The sequence below is a fragment of the Fulmarus glacialis genome, unplaced genomic scaffold (genome assembly GCF_000690835.1).
Source record: "Fulmarus glacialis isolate BGI_N327 unplaced genomic scaffold, ASM69083v1 scaffold40836, whole genome shotgun sequence".
Lineage (NCBI taxonomy): Eukaryota > Metazoa > Chordata > Aves > Procellariiformes > Procellariidae > Fulmarus > Fulmarus glacialis.
The window spans coordinates 103,327-120,709 of NW_009218290.1; the positions used below are offsets into that span (position 1 = coordinate 103,327).

At 35.7% G+C, this 17,383-nt stretch overlaps 1 protein-coding gene across 1 annotated transcript in view; it reads right to left on the bottom strand.

Moving 5' to 3' along the window:
* RANBP17 (RAN binding protein 17) overlaps nucleotides 1-17,383 on the bottom strand; it is a gene marked incomplete at both ends in the record, with an annotated part of 133,225 nt that overhangs the window by 100,954 nt on the left and 14,888 nt on the right. Inside the window, 3 exons of the mRNA XM_009579988.1 lie at nucleotides 9,308-9,443; nucleotides 10,983-11,088; nucleotides 15,094-15,287. Coding sequence (XP_009578283.1) covers nucleotides 9,308-9,443; nucleotides 10,983-11,088; nucleotides 15,094-15,287 — 436 coding nt within the window. The remainder of the gene's footprint in view (nucleotides 1-9,307; nucleotides 9,444-10,982; nucleotides 11,089-15,093; nucleotides 15,288-17,383) is intronic.

Sequence of the window (17,383 nt, forward strand, 5' to 3'; positions counted from 1 at the left end):
GCCTAATGTTGCAGTTAATGGACATACACATTTCAATGATAATTGCAATGCCTGAACATGATAATGTGCCTTTATTAGCAGCTACAAAATAAAGCTCAGTTACAGCCAAGTGCAGAACTGAACTATGCTATTTATTCTTAAGATTGCCTGATTTGTGTTATAAAATTCTAAAATAAAATAGCACAGCACTTAAACCAGTGCTTTAATTGCAAACATGTGATTAGATAATATCAAAAGATTCATGCAGGTTTTAGTTGTCATGAGCAATGAGCCAAAAGATAACAAGTTAGTAAGATAAAGGTGCAGGTAACTGAACAGCAAATACACTGCACTTAAAAAAAAAAACACCATTTTAAGGATTTAAAGGTTTTAAACAGCATTGCAAGACATGGAGGAAGACTAGGGGTATATAATGTAAAATTTGGGAAAAGAGAAAGCAAAACAAAAATTCCCCAAGCAAACGCAGAAGAGAAAGTGCTGTATAGTCCAAGAAGAAAAACATACTAATTCCTGCATAAAACCACCAAGTAAAAAATGACAGAATTGATGGTATGTAAAATGAAGAATACTTTATAACTCAACCTGATGAGGAAACCAATGTTTTTAAGTGTTTGTCTGCAAAGTTCTTAAGTGTTTGTCTTTATGTCCTGATAGGTTCTTTGCTGTGCAGAATTTCCAAGTAATGGGGAAATTCAATAAAGACATTTCTAAAAGTAGCTAAAGAACAGGCATGGTGTATTGTGATTTAAAGTTTGCCAAGGCATTGTAAGTAAGAATTGCTCTCTAGTCCCATGAATTAAACTGTCACAGATTCTAGCTCACTTGGTTTTGGTTTGTTGTTGTTTTTTTAATTTAAAAACAGAAAACCAAAAAATTCTGCACTAAGTACTTAAAGAATCCTTCAAAGGATTAGATTTCTTCAAAGGAAATCCAATTATTTTTTACATGAAGCAAGATGGTTGTCAGTGCAAGCCACAATCCAGAATTAAAAATAACTATACATTTTTATAAGCAATGGCACAATTAACTTAGCTTGTCCACTCTTTAGGCAATTAAATAAGTTCAAATACTAGTTCAGGAATATTTGCTGAACATTCTTTCTGCTCATGGCAGGATAGGAACTATGACAGAAAACATGAAAGGAGATCTGCCTGAGTAACACTTACTTGAGTAAATCTTCTCTAGCTCCTAAATTTGCTAGAAATTGGTAAGTCAGTCGAGAAGTCAGAGCCTCAAAGACGAGAGAACCAAAGTAATTCACATACACATGAAGCAACACTTTTTCTGAGGACCATAATAAAAAAACCACACTGCCAATTCTTTTGACCAAAAAACCTGATGAATTCTGAACACTGAGTTGCTGCAAGCCAAACTGGCTACTCCAATCCCACAAAAAGATCCTACACTTAAAGTCTAAGCTACAGATTTGACTAGTTTTGTGGTTGTCTCCATTCTGGAAGACAGATATTTAGTTCAAGAAACATTTTATGTTCTCATCTCATTTTTGCTCTTCAAAGCTTTGGAAACAAGATTTTTCTTTAAAGGTACGACTAAAATCACCAGGACAGTACTTGTCAAATAATACAACTGTTTTTGTCCTTTTCAGCCTTATCTTTCCCAGCATTTTGACCATACTGAATGCTGAGTGTATGTAAAATGCTTGAAATCTCTTTGAAATTTAAGTTGGTACCTTGTAACCTCTTAAGCTCTATAGGTAAGCATAGTATCTTACTTGCTCCATTTTAAAGCTAGAAATGTTTAGAGAAGAAGTTTACAAAAAAAGTCATTAATAAGATTTCTTAGAGTGTTTGTATCAGTTCTACGAATCTGGAAGAATCCTGCAATACTTTGATCACCCACCACGACACTCTCTACTTACTTTGATTTCTGTACTAGCAATTATATTCTGTTTAATTCAGCATGAACTGTTACATGGATTTAGAGGCTTATGACCAGCACTATGCAGTGTTTCCCTCCCATCATTTATCTGGAAAAAACACATACCTGTTGTGTTTGATAAAAAAAAAAAAGTTCTGCTTATGGCATTCCTTTCCTGCACATATAACCACAGAGGGAAGGCTACACACTGCCTCAAAAGGAAAAGAATTTTGCAACAGCTGTTGAAGCCTTTCATCAGTACCAGATGGATCCAAATCCCGCTGAAGTCAATCCCGACTTTCTTTTCCTATATGAACTGCAAGGAGATTGGATGAGAACAGTGTGGTAGCTATGAAACAGAGTAAAAACGAGATTTGGCCCAGTGAAGTGAAAAATACCAGTGACAATATTTTTCTTCTGAAACAACTGTTCTTTACTCTTTCTGGAATATGCCATGGAAATAAGTTGTACCCAATTCTCACTATGATGCTTCCTTAACAAACTCTAAATGTTAAACTTAAATGAGAGGCATTTCATGCAATCTGAAAAATATTCAGTTCAATTAAAAATAATTGATGCATGGTGAAATAATTCTTCCCAAAGCTGCTGTAAAATCTTAAAAAAATAAAGCTACTTAATAATTTTCATCTCCTACAGGCTAGAGAGAAGCATTATTGCATATTAAAAATTGGAGTGTGGTTTTCCCAGAGGTAAAAGAAAGTTATTAAAACAACCTATTTATTGTTGATATAACTATCCATTTGTGCTACACAAAAAGTAACAATTTCAGTACATTAAAAGAAAAGCTAATTAAGGCATAATTAGTATTTTCTATGTTTTGATAATTAAGGGTTAGTTGGCTATTTCTTTTCAAATTTCTATTTGATGTACCCCAACAATGCCTTTAATGAGCAGCTAACACTATTGAATCCCTGATGGCTGAGGAGTTTAGTGACCACTACTACATTACTTTCATTTATCACTGCCTCTTTACCTATAAATTAAAGCAGCCCTGTAGCTATGTTGATCTACTTTATATCAATTTCTTCATCCATATCAGCTGAATATGTATGGCATTAACCTCATTTACTAGTTTGGAAAAGCTGAATTAAAATGAGATCTAATTTCTAGTGCACAGAACAATTTCAAAACTGCCTGCTAATTTCCAGCACCTGTCAGTGTTGTGATCTTCACCTCATCGTAATGAAATAAAACAGTATATATATTTTACAGCTCAGAAAAGGATAATCATACTTAAGTGTTAAGATATCATTAATCATGAAGACTCTAGGACCCAGAATCTTTTATGAGACGCACACAGATCAACACCTTTACTTGCAAAGATTCCCACTAAAGTCAGTGGGACTGCTGCAGATCTCTGGGTCTTATATTGTGCAGGGTGAAAAGTAGTCACATTCTGCACAACTATGGTGGTTTTTTTGTTTGGTTGGTTTGTTGTTTTGTTTGGTTTTTTTTTTCTTTTGCTAGGTCATGCTTCTGTGTCTGCAGGCAATGTAATCCAAGAAATATACATATTCTGAAGAAACATCAAAATAGCATAAGTCAACAGAATACACATTACACATTAGAAGACAAGCCTGTGTTCAGTGGTTAGATGATACCTGGTTACGTATGGTTTTTTGCTGTCAGCTACTGCAAACAACATATAGCACAGAAATAATTTGTTTTCCTCTCCTCTAAACACACTGTAGTCTAAATTCTAAACCCTCCAGATATTTTTTTATCATAATGCAGATCTACCTCATATGTCAAGTCCATAATTTAAAAGCTTTAAAAACACATACAGATGTAATCCTAAATGTTAATACAGTAACTTCTTTATATTGACCACATAAGCAAATAAAACATGTACAGGATACAGTAAGAAATTCCATTTGCATCCCCCCACCCCACTTTACAATCATGCTTCAGCTTGTATTTGTAAAGGCTCTTTATGAAACATTAATCCATACTCCTACTTCCTTCTTCACTCTCACCTGCCCTAGATTAAAAAACAGACCGGATTCCCCAGATTACTCAACTGATCCACCTAAAGAACATGACAGCTGTATCTCTTCATTTGTACATGGGGCTGTTTCCCAGAAACAGAAGAGCTGGAATTCTAACTCCTCCTTTTCTACCTTGGGTCCCTATCACTTTTACTTAAGGCTGGGGCAAAAGAAAAGCATGGCTTGCTGGAACACCCTATTGCCAGTGATGTTCACTTCTGGAGGTATCCCTCAAACTACAGCCACCTGATTCAGATTAAAATTACCTCCAGACTTCTCTAAACACATTCAGGGCTACTGTTTGATTAGAAAGAACAGAAGAGGGAACCACTAATTGCTTCACAGTGGAGCAAAAGAGTTTACCTAAATGCATTTTAACCAATAAATTCTTTCTAATATACAAAAACAAACACTAACATTGCAAGCATAACTATTCTGGCTAAGATTACGGATGGGATTTCTTAAAAATTGTTCTGCTTATAAAAGCTGAAAACAGAACTCCAGAAATAATCCGTAACCAGGCTCTGCTAAAAAGCATAGCTCAGTCTCAGACGCTTGCTATTACTAATGTTGTTTTCACCACGCTACCCTTATCTCACATGTGGATAGGTTCCAGTTTTGACCTCTGTGTTTCAGGAATGGCAACAGTAAACTAACGGGGTAACTCTAGTTAAATAGCGCCACATGCTGTAGAAAGTAAACATGACAAGTGCAAAATTAAGATAAAATTCTTAATGCCACAAAAAAACCAGAGTGTAAATAAGTGACATGACAGACAGTCTATACCCTAATTCTAAACCCTACTTCACACTTATTAATTACAATAATATTTCAATGTAATTTCTTTCTCACATATAAACCCACTGTAATTGTCCACTAAATACTTCTATTTTCAATCATAAGATATTTAACAACTAAAATCATTCCCCCCGAAAACTGAAGATGCAAAGGAACTAACAATAAAAAGAACCTTATTTCTGTATCCACACATTTTTCAAGAGCACACTATTAGAATAACTCTTAATTGTACCTCAAGAGAAAAGTCTTCAACCAAAACCATCTTTTTTATAAAATCATTATAAGCTGTACAGATATGAAAAACTGAACTGAACACTGCTAAAAGTGTCAGGACTCCAGATTACGAAGATGCCTTAGTGTCAAACTTGTTTCAAGTTAAACATACAATTCTAAGCTAACGTAAGAAATTTTAGTTATTAACTTAGCTAAGTTGAATTTCCTATGATATATTAACCGGTAAAACTTATCCAACAAGTTACAGTTTGATTTACTCTTGGCAATCTCTCACTAGCAATTAGAAACCGTCAGAGAGCCAAACACGCCCGCCCATGTCATCAACTGCTGATCCAGCCTCACCCCAGGGGGGAGTTTGGAATAGATGCGGGTTTTGAACCACTCTAGGGAAGGCTACGAACCCCTCCTGTTGCTTTTTTTACCTCCAAGGACAAATTTCTGATGTGTCTGGAAGCAGGAAAAGGTCCTGGCTAACAAGTCTTGCATTTTTGTCCTTGTTTATAGTGTTCCAAGTGCAAAAATACTGAACTATATTATCTGTGTTAACAAATACACTCTGCGACAACACAAGCAGCATTCAAGCCCAAGGAGCAGTCCTCAAGATCTGGTCCACCTGCCACAGCAAGGTAAGAACTTGCATGTAACTCATGAAGCACCTGCTCATTAAGTGACAACTCTGCTCTAACCCACAATAAAAAAGGCAGCTAAAATACATTCTTAGAACCCCCAACTTAGTTTTTGCACTTGCCATGGGAAATTGCACAACTTCGCCGAGATGTCACCAGATAGTCTCTCTAAACTGTAGGCTATCCAGTGAAAGTCCCACTTGTGGCTGGATAACTAAGAAGACATCTTCCTTAGCACAGATAAATGAGGAGCGAACTCATGTTTTGAGCTGGAAAAGGAGTCAGTCTCCTCTGTCAACTCTCCATGTTCAAAGACACTGTAATTCCTGTCACTCTTAGTACTCATACTCTTTTTCCTTTTAAAATGGCTGTAATGAGTTACTTGAAACATGCCAGGCTAAAACAAAATCCTGAAATAACAGGAAAATTCCTTATCGGTGGTTGATCGACATAACACACAACACAAATAGGAGGGCTCATTTCCCTCCTAAGCATGCTTTTCGCTGGCTAAGCTATAGCAAACAACCATGACCATTTATAACAGTCTTATTAGAAAGCATGAGATTAGACCAGCAGGACTTCTGGTTTATTCTGTACTTTATGGAAGAAAGAATTAAGTATACCTGGACATGAATCAAAAGCCCCCATAGTATCTTGGGTAGTATGCACCAGTACTCCATTACTGGCATAGTTAAAAAGCTTTCCCTAAGTCTTCCTTGCTACAAATTAAGCCAACTACAGCCTGTCTTTCCCTTGAAGGGCACTGAAAACACCTGATCACCAGCTTTTCTGAAACAACTCTTGACATCCTTGATTTTTGTCCCACCCTAATATTCTGTTTGCTAAACTAAACCAAAGCAGTATCTTCTGCATCTTAGTTGTATTGTTGTACTCTCCCACTCGTCTACTGTCTTCTCAAAAGTGCGGTGCCCAAAATTGGACACATTATTCCAGCTGAAGCCCAGTCGGAACCAAATATTCAGAACTGCATGAGAAATTCCAGCACCTGACGCAATATCCCTACTACTACATCCACAAATGTATCAGAGAATCCAGTCTAGTATTCCACAGAAATATAATATATATATATTCATTCAAAGGTCTATCTGATCCAAAAGAGAGTATCTTGATGTATTATTTTTGTATTGGAAATGTAATGGTACTAGAAGTATATTACAGTATCATGGAAGAGATCTCCAAGGTTTTGCTATTCTTCCTTACACAGCATGCCCCAGTGGACTGTTTAATAAGAATGCATTAATTCACCTAGCCAATTTTCTTCTTCTCTAATGAGTTTGCTTTTATTATATGCACATACTTAAGAATATGAGTTAATTAATGAACAAAATTTGTATATTTATATGGAAGACTTGTTCTACAATTTCATTAGGCTATTCAGCCTTCTCTAACCATGTCTGTTTTTCTGTATGGAAGCATATGATCAAACCGAGAAATAGTCTCAAAAATTATTTCAACATGGCTGAAGCATGCAGAATTGCCATTATCCATTCTGTAAATAAAACAATTCAAGCAATCCTGAATATTTATATAAATGTGTATTAACTTAGTCATTTGATATATGTCTGATTTTTCTGCTTCCAAGTGTGAGCCTTTTTATTGCATATCTGTAGATAGCTGCCAGCAAGACACAGTATCAGAGGATTTACAACTCTGAGGGTAGAATGCCATCTGCTGCTATATTTGCTGCTACAGCAGGATAAAACAGAAGAATTATACAAGTGCTGCCTTCTGCCTTTCTCTTAACTGTAAAATGTATACAAACATCTCATTTTGTTTTATTAAAAATTAAAAAAAAAACCACCAAAATTGGGAGCTCAGATGCCTTTACACACAGCTTTTGTTATACGAGCTGGTAAAATAATGTGATACGGACCACAGGATTCTATCAATGCAAATGAGAAGCTCTTGTATCAGGCCTACTAGAACAAAACAAAAAATAAAGTGTAATTTGACTGCAAACTAAATTACACTGGTAGATAATGTAATCAAACAATAAAAAAAAAGCACACTTTGAAAATGCATTTGCAATGAATTATGGAGTTGCTAGACTGGGGCTAGAATTTAGAAACACCCCTTGAACTGTTATGTACCATGAAAGCATTGCAAAATTCCCACTTTCCCTCCCGGTCGGGTTACACACAAGACGCATGTCATAAGCAAAGGCAATATACAGAATATGATATATATTACCAGTTTGATTCATGTCCACTTATCGGGGGCGGGGGAAAAACCAAAACAACACAAAACCATTTTCTTAAATTCATCCTACAGTTTTCCCCCATGTCCTTTTGGTAATAGTTAATTCTTTCTGTTCAAAGTGCTCTTCAATAAATCAAATCGAAACATCAGCCAGCATTTTACTCAATAATTAACCATTTAACCTTCCACACACAATGCAATCGCAGAGGTAGTCTTACAGTTATTCAAAACACATTGCTGAGCCGGATAAATTCATATATATTAAATGCCAGTGTAGTTGGCAAACGTTCAAGTTTTAATTTTTTTTCTACTGACAACAGAGCTCCAGGTGATTAAGCATAAATAATGCACTTCAGTTTTTTGCCTGCTGCTTCACCCACATACAAATGCTTCTTCGAGCTTTCTATAAGGATGGACACAAAAAGCTTGGGTATATAATCTCCTGTAATAATCTGTTATAGATTACTACACATTGATAGGACTTCTCCACACAGTTACACCTCAATCAGTCAGAGTATAAGGTGAAATCAAAACCCTCAAAATCGGATAGAAAGAAAATAATAATCTGGGAATTACAACTACTGTACAGGCATGTTGCCTTTGAACTGCCATCAACAGGAGTTTTGCTAAGGAAAATACCATGAGCATGAGTACATTTTTACTGTGTACCTTCTGTTACTTAGCATTAGAGCAGTGCACCATATTTAAAAATAACAAATCAGCTTCGGCAATTGAAAGGAACACATTGCTTTCATGAAAAAGTAATTCAGTATAGTGTAAAACTTTGTTTTTAATATTAAGTGAGGAACCATTCAATAAAGTTGAAATACAGTTCAAACCTGAAGGGATAAAAGAATTCTTGAGATTGGGACCATTCACCAGGAAGCAAGGATAGAGTACTACACAAGTAAAACCAAATCTCAGTCACTGTCACAATTCTTGCTAAAGATTTGCTTGGGGCTCCAACAGAATTCTTTCAGTCTTTCTCAAGATCAATTGATCTCATCTTACTGACATTCTCTTTACAACATCTATATTATGACTGTCCCCTACAGTTAAGGTGAATTAACTGCTGCTTCTTCAAAAATGCATCTTACTTTTCCCTTCTCCCTATTTAAAATGCAGAAAAGCCAAGTAATGTGAGAAATACAGTGGAAACCACATAAATGAGTAACTGTCAAAAGAACAGAACTATTAAAAGAATAAATCTTGTGTACCCAGCTGTGAAATATAACACAATATAGCAGAACCCAGCTAAATGTTTGAAATAAAAAATTGAAATGCAAAGTAACCTAAAATTGTTTAATGAACATAGCTGTTAAAATATTAACTCCTTGCATGCCGAAACTCAAAAGCATACATGGTAGGAAGCTCGCTCAGATGAACAACACATTAATAAGTTATCTATCTATCCCTCTATCTCTCCATCTAGCCAATCAGCCACCAGCTAAGCTCAAGAGCTTTTATCTAAGATACATTAGCAGGTCAATTTCTGCACAGGCTTTTTTATTTCAAATGTTGTGGTTTACAGCAAATATTTACCTTTGAGGTGTGCTGAAGCTGGTCTCCCACATATGTTTTACGGAACTGATCCAAGAACCACAGAATTGCCAGTTCTACTTTTTCATTACTAGACTGTGGTAACTGGGCATCCATCAAAGAGATCAGCTGAAAAACTCTTGATGACAGAAAAAAATATTTTCAGGAAGAATTCTCAAATTAAATGATATTGTCACAGCTAACTTCTTTAGGAACCATCCAGTCTTGTTTTGTTTGCCTAAGTTTCTTCTAGGATTTTGTTTTGTTTTGATGCTAATTGACCACTAATAAACATAAACATCAACATAGTGCTTTTCTAATTACTTTGTCACTTGAAATTTTCTGATACATATATTATACTGTGATGAGTTTGTAAAGTGTTTTTTTCTTTCTTAGAGCATCAATTCCATGATGAAAGAAACATAGAAATTTGAGAAGCATGAGTCTCAAACTGCAAGTGCAAGATAAGAGCTCTTCAAGTTCCCTGGAAATTGAAACAATTGTACTTAGAAATAAGTTTATGCAGTACATAATGCACTGTCTGCCTCGCTTCTTCTCACTTCTGTCTCTCCTAAAACATCTGAACACACATGTATTTTCTGACCTAATCCTTGCTTGGTATATATCTCCATATTACCAGGACTGATTTCAAAGAATCAATTTTAGGCTATTCAGAAAATATAATACTTCTTTTTTTTAAAAGGAATATTCCTTTATTTAATTTCCTGTGTTCTTCTGCTATCTATTCCTTGAAATCCTAATTCCCTAGCAATTAAAAAAGTTATTCTCACCTTTTGCCAATTCTGAAATATAGTCACTGGATTAGAAGTCAGTAGCTACTTCATCTGTAAGCCTGTATATTAAAACCTCTCACTTTTAATAAAAACATAGTGGAAGATTGCTAACACCACAGAGCCCCAGGGCAGATTAGGAAGGCAAGAAACAAAGGAGAAAATGTAAAGCTTTTTATCCAATTCTAAGTTGTATGCCCTATTTCATGCGTTAGCTAGTGGATGTAAATAACAGGATCAAATATGCACGCCTTTTTTAATATACTTGTGGATGAAAACAAGGATTAAGGAAGTGTTTGCCACAAGGAATACATGTCATTCACAATAATCCCTAGCTCACCCCTTGCCTTAAAACTTGCAGAAAGAAGACTCTAGCATGCACATTTTTAAATCTAGAGCCTTCTTTTTTATTCCAAGTTCTAAAAACAAGTCTAAATTTTCAATGGTTGACCAGCAGTTTCTCTGCACTTCTTCCCCCGCAACAATCAATGTAAAGGAAGTAGTGCAGAAAATAATAGCCATAACTCACAACTAATAAAATTAACACTGTATACAAGTATAACACACAAATGAAAAGAGGTAGCTGCATGGGCATATCTAAACACTGCTTGTATTAAGAGACATATTTGCCTTTAATCCTCTTCCCTTCCTCCGAAACATAGTTTTGAAATGATAGCCTTAATGACTCCTTCACTGCTCAGGATGATGAATCAGGAAAGATTAAAGCCAGTGGAATGGTCTCAATACACAGAAAGTCAGTACAGTCCTTGAGCACCCACCATCCAAGAACCAGACAAAAATTGAGACATTAAATTCAAAATACCTGCTGATACTAAACGTCATTTAAAAAAAATCAAAATAAAGAATTCAAAACAAGCAATACTTACCTACAGGATAATTCTCCATCCATGGCATCATGTTCATCAGTACTAGTGTATGTTAATCGACCTCCCACAAAAGTACCCACAAAATAGACAAGCCATGCCAGACGTCCTAACATTAAAAAGAAAGAAGAACAGTTAATGATTATAAACCATTATGCTAGTACAATACACTTCCATAAGGTATCAGCAGTTCTATAAGGTATTAGACTGCGGAACGCTGTCACGGGAATGGTTCGGTTTCTCCCTTTACCAGATTTAAGCCTACCTAGACAAATCAACTAACAAAAAATTCTGAGCAGGACCGACAGATAAACTAGAACAGCCTATTAACCTGGACACGCTTATAAATAAAACACGAAAGAATTAACCTAAAATACAAATTAAGCAAACTCAGCCTGGTAAGATTAGATATAAAATTAATCTAGTATCCTCACTTGCCTGCCACAAGTTACTTCAAGGCATGGAACAATTTTCTCTACAGTGGGGCTGTTACATCTACTTATCATAGCATTAGGAAGTAATTGAGACTCACTACAATCTATTTGTTTCTTAGTTCTATTTCAAATACAGATTTCTTTGTAATATTAAACTACTATCTAAAGTGATTTGCACATAAGAAAATATTTGTGTCGTAAGTCAGACATATTCTTCAAGAAAAGAGTTTGTGAACTACCATATAGTTTTGAAAGTCTCTGTGGACTGTTTTCTAAAAGGGTTTGAAAGACAGAGCTCATCCATTTCAAGCCATGCTGTCATGCCTTCCGATCTTCCAGATTATTTAGCTGTCAGTTTCCACTAAAGCACTTATACGATCCCCTGGCAAAGTCCTTGTCAAGTAAAGTACAATGTAAGGATCATAAAGCTAAGGTTCCATAAATAACTCCCTGAGTTTGTGTATGTAGTGTATTTTGTACAGATTTTCAAATACTGAAATCCCGCTTTATAAATATGGAAATCTTAAGTTTACAACACTGAACTCAGGGGAATTCTTTTGGCCTCTTTCTGCTGGAAAATCATTGCCATGTTGCAAAACCTGGATTATTTTAATCTCTCTGGCACATTAAAGTGGAATATCTTTAAATTTGACCTACTGATACCTACTCAAGCTACATAGATTCCTACTTCAGCTTTTTAAGCTGTGAATCCAGTAACTAATAGTATCCTCTCTCAGGAAAGATGCAGTATTTTTCCCTAAAGAAAGATCAAAACTAAGACCTGAATAGCAAAGTAACATACAGACCCGTTAAAACTTCAGGATACCACTAAAGGTTTCTTCCTCAACTGAAATGCGCTGAGACTATAGAACAGTAAAGCTATTTTTAGACTCCATCTTCATTTGGCAAAATATACTTTGTAATAAATTAAAATGAATTGCTTGAAAATAACATCACAGCAAAGACAACTTGGAAGAGTTTCCATGTAAATTAAATCAAGTTACAAAGAAAGCTTCTCAATAAGTGAGATATTTACATAAACTAGAAGATGTCTTGCCCTCATTACTAGGATTTTACCAAGTGACAACAGTAACTTACAACAGTGAGGACAATACCCTGATGAATAAAGTGTCTTCCAAACACATTTTGAAATTTAACATAAAGGATAAACGACAGATAAACAAATGAGGTCACGTTATGACTGTTATTTTGGATATTTCTACATACATATCAGGACATGCACAGTATCTACCAAAAGTCTTGAGATTTTATTTCATGTTTGTTTCAAATCTCTGATAAACTAGTCTTCATTTACATAACATTAAACTTCACTTAATTTCCTTCATGTTTTGCATTGTTGTATTTTGAAAAATCCAGAACTGAGATAGCACTGAATGCTCTACTTCCTAAGCTCCTTCAACCAGGAACGATTAATAGTTCTGAGGTGTTCCAGTATCCTTATGGCCTGAATCGGGTGACTATACATCATAAGCAATTCTGTTTCAGTCAGAGGTATATAGTACAGTGTGTTCTATACATAAAAAAGATGCTGAGATCAAATATACGTGAAAAGATAACGCAAAGTATGGACTAACATGCAGATGATTCCAACAAAAATACAGGAAAGCATTCAGGTTTAGCTTAAATCTCAGTCTTATTTTAAAAAAAATACCACACGAATATGTAATAGATCTGTAACAGAAAACACTTCATGACAGGGAACAAGTGTTGACTTTTGAGACAAGACAAGATATATGAGGAAGACTTCCAAATATCTTCTCATATTGTTCCTGTTCCATTCCTAATAATCTGGAAGAGTATCAGCTATCCCACAACCAACATATTTCCCTGTTTCAAGACCTGTGCTTCTTCACAAACAGGACACTTCCAAGGAAAACCCCGTCAGACACACTACGCATTGCAGTACAAACAGCTACTAAGAGACTGTACACTAAGAGATTGTAGCATCATTAGCAAAATACCAAGGACCTGAAGTGTCTAGGAGAACAGACATTGCTCAAATGAATTTACATTAACAGCTACTAAAGAATGGCCATTTGAAGATGGTATGAAAAAGCAACTGTGAAGTGGTACTAGCTGGTTCAAAGAGCAGTCACCACTTTGGCCAACAATCTTTTCTAAAATAAAAACCTGTCTTCCTTTTTACAAATTGTAGTAGCTCATTTTTAAGTACACAGTTATTTTTCTGATGATAGCCCTCTTCTCTTAGCACAATACTAATTAACAGGTATGACTTTTTTCCCTCTTTTATACCTTCACTATTTAAAAATTTCAGTGCATTTGCTTTTGCAATTACTGAGGCAGACAACATCTTTTCTTTTAGAAAATAATTATTGCTGTAATAATCTGTAATTATGGTTTATAACAGCAATAATCCCAAAGAAATCAGTCATTACCATAGATCACAAGTAATCATTAACTACTGTTAATGACCCATTTCTTGGGGATTATTGTTTTAGTAAACCATGACCGCATCACTATTGATAGAGAGAGCAAGACAGTATAATAAAATGAGATCTTAATATTACATTAACTATTTTGTAACATTAAAAGCCATTAAACATCTAAATTTAACTGTGTATATCTAGGGGATATAACAGTTATTGTTCAATATGAGAACAAATGTTTAGTTTGCAGAAAAGAAACACAATATTTAAACTGCATCAAATGTTTTCTAACGCATAACAGCAATCCCCAGAGCACTGACACTGAAAGACTCCAGCTGATTGTTTCCCTTTGGCCCCCCATGACTGGGAATGGAGTATAAATTCAGACTGCAGCTGGTCAATGAAATCAAGTCATTAATGAAAGTTCTCCCACATAAAAGTTGATAGGTGCATGGAAGAAAGTGGAATTAATAAAAAAAGATAAGTAGGAGGTCTTAGATAAATTAGTGAAAAAATGGCTCCTACATAGAAGAAAATCAGCATATTCAAACTGACAACAAAAGAACGGCAAAATATATCACAAACATTTAATAGCATGCAAAGAAAGAGCTGTATTATGCAGTAACCTGTCTCACCTTTTCAAAACAACACCATTTATCCATGTAAAGATGCAACAGCCATAAGATAACTATATTAGGAAAGAGCCAGTAGTTATAAAAACAATTTCAGTGAGACACAGAGAGGACTGAAATAGGTATATGGGGAAAAAAAAAAAGCACTTACTATTTTTACAACTTACACTACAATAAATAACTTGAGTTTCTTGAAAATTAGGTAATTCATCTTAACAGAGCTGTATAAAATAAATTAAGGTTTTTAATGTTACATTATTTTTTACAGACAGATAAATGCAAAAAGAATGAAAGTTAACATCTTCATTTTCAAAAAATGTTCATCAAGTTACAGCTGGTTCCCATGAGGGCACCTGAGGCACTAAAATGTTGATTTTCAGAAATTAAAAGTTTTTACAGCTCTCACGCCTATATTCTAAAGACGTAACAAGATGTTAAAACAAACACATCAGCTGCCAATGTATCCTATTTAATACAAAGACAACTAGTGAAAATGTGGTGCAAGGTGACTTGGATCATTAATTCCTAGTTTGAGAAAAGGTCTAGGTGTATCTGCCATAAGATCATCACTCTTTTTCATATGCAAATATATGGTTAGTAGCACATAAAACACAGTCTAAAAATTAAATTAAATACTAACCTTCCTGAACTGTGATTTCTAATGGATTCCTACTAGAAGAGTGCAATAGCTTTTGGTAGTTTTGTGCATTTTGGTCAAACAACTGTACAAGAAGCGTACAGGTCTTTTCGTATTCACACCTGCTAACTGTGCACAGTTGCTCCAGCTGTTGGAAAACTGTAGCTGCATCATCCAGTGGATCGTCTAAGCCATCTCTGGAATAGAGATAAAAAGTAACCACTTAGCCACTATTGCTTAAAAGCTGATGCTGTTTTCCCATCCAGATCTTGAACGACTGTCACTGAACTGCTGAACTATAAAAGCCTTAGCAGCTGGTGAATACCACAGACAGACAGAAGATCTCATTTTGTTTACATACATACCCATACACATCCACACAAACACAGAACAGTATTCTATTTGTGTCTTCCTATTAACACATACTTTAAAAAGCAAAGAAGAGAAGTGAAGTTGGCAGTATGAACACAGAAAGGTAAATCCTGAAGACCTAAGGTCCACTGTGCCTGAACAGAATATTACCAAGCAGCATCTTTCTCAGAGGATGATGGGAGGAAAGAATGGAATACTTAGTAGAAATGGATTTTACATATTCATCAAATTGAGCACAAGACCATGATACCAAAGCCAACAAGCAAGCTTCAGTAAAATTCCATGCAACTGCTTCATAAATCTTTATTTTATTCTGCTGTAAACAAGCCGTGACCCCATGGAATGCCTATAACAAAGAGACCAATAGCTCTTGCCATAAAGTATAACTATACTCATTACACAAATCACAACAGGAAAGGTTTATTCATCAGAAGGCTACCCTTTTGTTGCACAGGCAACAATCAATCTACAGATAAAGATAACATCCAAAAACCTGACAAAGCTAACAGTGCTAACATCCAAACTTTGAAAGATACACAGTGGCTGAAAATCCTAATGTTCAAGATGGGCTGAAACAGACCTCTTCTCAGGTATTTACAAAAGTTTGAAATAAAAGTTTGTAGAAAAGCATCCTCTTGCAGACTCTTTGTAGACAAATCATTCGTTCCTCGCTCACCCTTACTCAAAAGGGAGAATAGCTATTCAAACCCCCGAAAAGGGCAAAAGCTACTTTACTTCCATTGTTCAAGCTACTTATTTCTCTGACTGAAGGACCAGCTGGATGGCTCCTGAATGTAGGGTGATGTTATAGACTATACTGGTTTGTAAGAAAAATGGTCATTCCAGAAAACAGGATTAGTTTGCAAAGATATCAATTAATCTCCTTGGAGCAAACGGAAGAAGTCTTAAGAAATCAGCTCCCAGACATCCCATGTTTCTCAAGAATGGTCTGGACGTTTGATATTAAAGTCTATATTGGATATTGCTGTCTACAAAAATGCCACAACTGAGGATCTTCACCACATAAAAGCATAAGACAATACCACAGTGGTATACAAATCACTTAGAGCTAGAACGGATACATGCCAACAGTGTTACCAAGACTGTCTTAAGAATGATACACACTGGTAGAAGAGGAGATCAGTACTTTCCTCATCTTCTCCCTGTTGGCTTTTTTCACAGATTGGAAAGTTTACTCCTCCACAACGTAACAAGGACATCCAGAAGAATCTCTCATCAGTGCCAAACAAAGAAACTGAATTTTCAGTGCTGATGGTGATGCTGATGAAGACAACAGCGCATTTCAACGGAGCTCATAATGGCAGATGGTTTGACCCAGAAGCTCAGCCCTTCTGAGCACTTTAAGTCGGGAAGCTGATATGGAATGTACCACCCAGTAGAGAAGAAAGCTGAGACATGATGGTTCAATCCTGACATTCCGTTACAGAAAAGCTGAACAAACAAGATAACTTAAAAATGCCAAAAGCAGTGTAGGCTGGTTGAGAGAAGGCCCAGGAAAACTGACTGCACTGGCAATCAGCTGCTTGTCCTTCCCTGTCCTAGCACTGGAACACTGGAAGCTCCCCTAGGTACTACTAATTCTTGTTCTTGAGACAATGATAGAGAAGCTCACGACTTTGAACCATTAGGAAGCCAGCCTTTAACATACCTATGGTGACAACATACGGCAAATAACACCAACTATAGCTTAGTCACTAAATAGTAAGATGACAGATTACATAATTTGCAGACATGAGATTTTGGCTAAGCTGAGACAAAAGGACAACAAAGGTGAAGTTGAATGCACTTCCTTGCAGAAACTGAACAAATGACATCATCTCAGTAACGTAAAACTGAAAAGGAAAAGCAGATGTGGCTTGTTCTGCAGTCCCGTAGTCTGACAGGAGATCCTACCCGCAGG